We start from the raw sequence: 6,454 nt of genomic DNA, 5'->3' as shown, positions 1-6,454 counted from the left end.
TGGCCGGGGACTCCATTGGGCAAAGCCTCAGCTGCACGTTCCTGCCGCGTGCCGAGGGGGCAGGACGAAGAGGGTGAGGGGGAGAACAGGGCCATGGGGGCGGGGCATAAGGGAGGGGAGGGGCCCCCACGCGGCTGCCGTTGCTAGCGGGCGGCCTGGCCCGGCATTAACGGTCTGGGAACAGAGAACCCCGCGGCGCCCGGTGACTTCCGCAGCCCGGTGCACGAGCCCCGAGCCTGCGCCCCTCCGCTCAGCTCCATTTACACCGCGAGCTCCTCCCGGAGGGCAGCCCTCCCTCCGGCGCCGCTACACAGCGAGAGCGGCCTTGCCACGCCGAGGGACTCCACTCGTTCCTAAGCCCCCAAACTCATGAGATTTACACAGAGCCACACACCGGGAGTTGTGCGTAGCTGCCTTCAGGGTTGAAGTTTTCAAGCTAATCTCAAGGACTGAATTTTTTTTTAAAGATAAGATTCAACCCTGTTCACGTGACTTCAGGGCCAAGGGCTTTGAGAAAAAGACTATCACAAGTCTGATCTTAAAATCACGAGAGTTGGCAACACTTCTTAAAAACCCAGTGTTCTAATTTGCCTCCCATCCTCCTCGTTCCTCGGTGATCTCTGTGAGCAGCGCTAACAGTGTAGCTGCGTCCACGGCTTCTGGGACTGAGACACACACCTGACTAGAGCCAAAAGGGTTAATCAGCTGAGAAATCCTTCTCCTAGCACCGTGATTTTCAACCTTTTTTTATTTGCAGACCCCTAAAAAATTTCTAGCGCAGGTGCAGACCCCTTTGGAAATCTTAGACATAAGACCACAGGTTGAAAACCAGTCCTATGAATCCCAGGGAAATTGGTCTGATGCTGCATAGAGAGCAAGTATGGGGGATGCAGATGATAGGGGATTCCTAACGCAGCACTCTTAAGGAGAACAGAATATCAGCTCAGTGACTGCAAAACCACTGTTATCTGGGGCACTCAGGGAGCACCCAGAATCATCTGTTTGGTGACATGGTGCTGGTTGCTTGAGACCATAAACTACCAGAACAGTTCCTTCAGGCCAGCAGAACACAGGAGTTAGTCCTATCCATACACACAGCAGCAAATAGGCATGGAGGGAGAAGGGTAACGTCCTTCATGCAGCCACATCTGAGCTCAGTACTGAAAATATCAGAAATGCCAGACTACATCATTTAACAAACATGAAACTATGGCTCTCAGAAAGTGATTACAGGCCATCAGCTCTGAGGGGAGAGGTTACAATGACAATTCAGTGTCAGGTTCAGTGATAGGCAATAGTGAAAGGCCAGGACTGCTACCATGCTGAAGCAAGTAGAAGGAATTTAGGGTCTCCCTGTGTGCTAGGAGCACTGCAGAAACCACTATTCATCTTGCACACTTCGCCAGCTTTGCAGACCAAAATAGTCCCCAAGGTTCCAATCCACACTTTTATTAAACAAATTTGACAATCACAGGTCGGTGTTTGCAACCTAAAATTTATCCCAGTAGAAAAATTAACAGAGACCATGGAAAAAAATCCATCCCCTTACCAAAAAAAGTGGCCTTCAATGAGGCAAATATGATTCAGAACTCCAGTGAGGTTTAGGCTCCTGGAATCAGGAACAGTTCACCCAGCAAGAGTGGGAGTGGAGGAAAGAGAGAGAAAAAATGTCCTACTGCTTTCATAATAATGGCCTGGTACTCTTTGGGACTTGTTAGTGCACTGTGGGATAGATCACACCAGCTCCCGCCATACCCCACTTTAGTAATCCTTGGAAGGTGAAGGAGCTCAGAGGTTAGATATTTACTAGAGAGGAAAAATCGATGTCTGTGAATCAAGACGAGAAAAAGGTAGCTCTTCTGTAGCCACAATGGCACTTGAATGAGACAGAGTAGGGCACAGAGGTTTCTGTGCTAATCAGACTCTTAAGTGGGAGTCTGGATATGGATTCAGCCCAACTGCATTCACCCCGATCTGGGATTTCTTGGTAAAAGAGTTGCAACTTCCCAGTAAGTTCTTGGTGCAGCTGAATTATGGCATTTTCCTTGCTAAAGTGTCAATTTTCACGCAGTGGGCACCCCTTCTAGTGAGGATCACCAGGTAAGGCAACCATCTGGGGCAGAGAGCAATTCACCCTGAAACTGGCCTAATTACAAGAGCATTATTGCCAGAAAGGCAACTCTACCCCTAATACAGAAGGCTAATGAGAAATGTCTTGAATTTCCCAATTCATTATTATGGGGTACTCAAAACAGCAAATGGTTCAGAAACCCACAAGGAGAGCGAACCAGCTACTCTTTCACCAAGGCAAAGTCCCAGGTACCCAGTAAGGACCGAGCAATATTATGTGAAAGGGCCAGCACCATCCCCCTGCCCAACACAAGGAATGTTGCTAGCTTTTGGAAGTGGGATAAAAATTCTGTCCCATCCTTTTAGTCATTTATTGGACAAGCAAACCCCTTGGGTGTGGGAGAAAAACAGAGTTAACATACAACCTTGAAGGATCCACACCAAGAAATACTGACTCCTTGGACAGGCAATTTAGAGGCCCCAGAACTGTTGGTGAGGGGATTTCCAAGTGTATATTGCAATGGGGTATGAACAGGAAGGACATCCATTTTCATTTATAATTAAGGCTAGGTTATGTCACAGAGATCACGGAAGTCACAGATTCCGTGACTTCCAGAGACCTCTATGACATTTTCTGCCTCAGCCCGGGGTGGTGGGGCCAGAGCTATCAGCTGCTGTGCCCACCCTCTCCCGCAGCCCTCAGTTGCTGTGTGTGTGGGGGGACAGCCCCCCGGTGGTGGGTGCTGCCCCCCATCCCTGCAGAAGTGCTCTGGCTCTCATTCTCCCCCCCCGTTCCCCAGGCTTCAGTCACCCCCTGTCAGCCCTCTCCACCCGCCTATTATTTTTAGTAAAAGTCACAGACAGGTCGCGGGCAGTAAACACAAATTTACAGAAACTCATGACCTGTCTGTGACTTTTACTAAAAATAACTGTGACAAAATCTTAACCTTACTTATAATAGGAGGAAGGAGTAGCCTGGAAAGTCTGGCTACCTGCCCCTCCCCTACATTTAGGTGCAAGATCTCACCACTTAAATTTGTGGCTAATCTAGAAGTAGCCATTATCTGTCCCCAGACACACACACCTCATGCCCTTTTCCCTCTCCATCACCAGCGGAGCAGTTGGGTGTCCATATAGTGTTTAAACGGTAGCAGCAGTTTAAAAAAGCCCCAGTACTGACAGAAGGTCCCCCTAATACACCCTCGTCCCATCAACAAATGCCCTTTCCTATTCAAGAAATGGTGAAATCCACAGGAAGTAATATTCTCCCCTCCATCACAATTTTAGTAAACACACTGTATATACGGGACGCCTTTGGCTTCACTCTCGACATTCCTTTCTATGCACTGCATAATTCAATGTTTTCCTGCCCTGAAGGTTCCTGATCCTGGCTTCTTTCCCACTGAAGCTCCACTCCATAGGCACAGCAGCAGAAGTGCAGACTGGAGCTGGCCTAGACGCCAGTCTCATTTTTCTCGCCTGTTTTTGGAGTGGATTCCTCCTGTGCCTTCTTCATCTCCAGCCCTTTTACCCATGTGTAGGCAAAGGAGCCTCCTAGAACCATCATGTTGCTTGTCCACCACAGGAAGCTTTTGGTCTCCTCATAGTAGCAGACAGCCAGCACTGTCTGGGCACAGGCCTTAGCCGTCCCAGACACATTGTGGGTGAGTGGGCTGGTGAACTTGATTTGGAGTCCCGTCACGTAACCGATTGCAAAGCCAAGCACTCCTCCCAGGGTCATCATGCCCCAGAAACCAGGGTTCCCCAGTTTGTCGAAGTGGTAGAGGGTGTGGAACTCACCGAGCAGCAGCATGAGGGGCAAGAATAGGACACAGGCATTCATATTGTTATAGAAGGTCAGGCGCCAGATGCTGCCATCCACAGCAGGCAGCACTTTCTTGGTGTAGATGGCATTGAGTGAGACACAGAGACTTGCCAGGATCCCAAAGATTATGCCAATCCATGACAGAGTGCCCTCTGCTCCCTCTTGGTCTATGCCCAGCCAGAATCCACCTGCAACCATACAGAATTAGTGACATACTGACAGGGAATTAGAGACACCAGAGATTCAAACACTGTACACACTCCCTTAAAAAAAAATCCATTGTTAGTTGCTTTTTAAATGCGTCTGTGACTGACTCTCCCGTCCACCTTATATGGAGGAAGAGGACCGGAGTGCAGCACCAAGGTTAAGGTTCTCCTCTTTGGGTTTTTTTGTTTTGTTTTTATAATCTTTACAATCTCAGGAATGTCAAATCTTGTCTTCCCTGGTTTTGTTTGAGGATGCGTATTATGAGGTCTCACAAAATGTTTATTTAGTCATTGGAATAAGATAGAGGTTTTTTAATGCTTAAGAACTGAAAGCTCCCTAAGAACTAAACCAGTCTAACTAAAAATTCTATCAGTTGCTCAACTTTCACTCTCTTGGCTCCAGGGTTGTCATTATTTCTCTACTTTTCCAGTTACTAGAGAGTCTTTCCAGCCTAGAGAGGAACCAAATGTCTAAAGTAAAAAAAGAAAAAGGGTTGGCATACTTTACTAGACAAACAAAAACAAAACAAACATTTCCAAAAACCTCCCAGGGTCTTTTTCTCCTCCATAAATTGGGGGGTAGAGGGGTAGAAAGGGGGAGGAGGAAAGGTATAAGCTCAACTATTTTTCCTTTGAAGTTCATCCACTTTTGAGCTGTTGCAAGACATTAAACTGGACACACAGGTATAGCCAGACTCAACAGGCTCTACTCACCTATAATGACCCCACAGGCTATCAGGGCATACAGGGAAGTGGTTTGCTTGAGGAGCAGGTAGGAGAGCAGGACATTGAAGACAGTGGTGAGCGAACGCCCCACATTGTAGAAGGCCACGCCAACGTATTTGAGACACAGGTTGTTGAAGGTGATCATGCTGATGAAGACCACAGAGAGGGGCAGAATGCTGCGGGACACCTTGAGGTCCATGCGGATGGAGGGGAAGTCCAGGTAGCCCAGTGGGCAGCAGGAGGCCAGCAGGCTGAGGGCCTTGCAGAAGATGACGGTGACAGCACACTGATAGAAAGTGACAAAGAGCGGGGTGTCGAGGCGCAGCGAGGGGCTGTCCAAGAGGTACTTGTTGAGGAAGACCATGGTGATGGAGATGAACCAGTAGAGAGAGACTACCAAGGCGATCTGGATAGCCTTCAACAGGAAGGGGGTTTCCCTGCTGCCGCTGTCACCCTCCTCCTGCTGCAGCAGGGGGTCAGAGGAGCCGCTCAGAGCCATCCTGAGGATTCCAGAGCGCTTCAGCTGCGTCCTGTTCATGACAGAGGTGCAGAGGGGGGGAAGCAGAGAAGCAGCGAGTTGGGGTCAGGCAGGCAGCACGGGATCCCGGCTCGAAGACGGGCGGCCCCTGTGCGCTGCGGGGACCGAGTGCGCCCCTGTGCACTGCAGCGCAGCGGGGACACCCCGTGCAGCGCGAGGTCGCACAGCCGGAGGCTGGAGCCAGGGACCCGGCTGGAGCCGCCGCACTCACTTCCTCACCCACCCCAGCGCTCAGCTCCGCCCACACAGACGCAGCGCCTTGGTAATGGCTTAAAGGGGACGTGTCCTGCCAGAGCCAGGTCCCTATCTCAGACACCCACCGCCCTTCCCGGGCTCCCGGTCCCGGAGCCCCCCGCACTCCGATCTGTCGCTCACCTTCCTCCTGTGCAGGGGGCTCCTCCTCCTGCTGCTTCTGCTACCTGGCTTTCCGGAGCGCTGTCGCTTCCTGATCCTGCACCCGCAGCCCCGCCTGCTAGCCTGGGGCCCTTTATTCACGCCTCCCGGAGATTAGGTGTCAAACTCCTGTTCGCCTGCCTCATCGCTGCTGCCCGCCTCCTCCCTCCCTTGGGGACACCTACAACAAGAGCAGCCAGGCTCCCTCTCAGGGTCTCATGCACCTGCCCAAGGCCACACTAACGTGTGGGTCGCAAACACGGCAAGGGCAAGGAAAGCCATTTCCAGCGGGATTTTTTCCAGCCAAAGTGCCTGTGATCGTTCCTGTCTTGCTGAAGCCCATTTATACAACCCCTTAATTTTGGGCCAATCTTGAGCGTGACCTTTAAACCCAAACAAGAACGTTTCCACTAAAATAATAAAAAATTTCTGAGCACAATCTGGCTAATGTTTAGGGACCATTAGGAAAGGGATAGAAAGTAAGACAGAAAATATCACGATCCCACTACAAAAATCCATCGGTGCAATCACACTGTACTGTGACCAGTTCTGCTTGCCCCGTCTCAAAAAGGGTATAGCGCAGGGCTGGGCAAACTACCGGCCCGCGAACCGTTTTAAGCCGGCCCCTGCTCCGGCACTCCAGCTGGGGTACCACTGGGTTAGGGCCGCACCATGTGGCTCGGCCCTGCTCCAGCG

At 50.7% G+C, this 6,454-nt stretch overlaps 1 protein-coding gene across 2 annotated transcripts; it reads right to left on the bottom strand.

Moving 5' to 3' along the window:
* Nucleotides 1-1,432: 1,432 nt before the first annotated feature.
* Nucleotides 1,433-5,876, bottom strand: SLC35C1 (solute carrier family 35 member C1). Of its 2 annotated transcripts, XM_005302231.4 has the most exons (3): nucleotides 5,741-5,876; nucleotides 4,816-5,357; nucleotides 1,433-4,083 (listed from the first exon to the last, which is right to left on the bottom strand). In XM_005302231.4, exons 2-3 carry the CDS (start codon nucleotides 5,324-5,326, stop codon nucleotides 3,524-3,526), a joined length of 1,071 nt encoding a protein of 356 aa, XP_005302288.1. In that variant the 5' UTR covers nucleotides 5,327-5,357; nucleotides 5,741-5,876; the 3' UTR covers nucleotides 1,433-3,523. The 2 variants fall into 2 exon arrangements, with proteins under 2 accessions (XP_005302288.1, XP_005302289.1); XM_005302232.5 differs by lacking the exon at nucleotides 5,741-5,876 and having other exon boundaries at nucleotides 3,329-4,083; nucleotides 4,816-5,598.
* Between the last annotated feature and the right edge of the window lie 578 nt (nucleotides 5,877-6,454).

This window comes from Chrysemys picta, chromosome 4 (assembly GCF_011386835.1).
Source record: "Chrysemys picta bellii isolate R12L10 chromosome 4, ASM1138683v2, whole genome shotgun sequence".
Lineage (NCBI taxonomy): Eukaryota > Metazoa > Chordata > Testudines > Emydidae > Chrysemys > Chrysemys picta.
Note: the sequence above shows the minus strand (reverse complement) of the source record. Positions and strands in the feature narration are given on the sequence as shown.

What these genes read in the sequence shown, in the direction of transcription:
- SLC35C1 (XM_005302232.5), bottom strand. Translation starts at nt 5,365, where the DNA reads ATGAACAGGACGCAGCTGAAGCGCTCTGGAATCCTCAGGATGGCTCTG. An exon ending in AGCCTGTGGGGTCATTATAG is followed by an intron (nt 4,084 to 4,815) that starts GTGAGTAGAGCC and finishes GTATGGTTGCAG; the next exon opens with GTGGATTCTGGCTGGGCATA.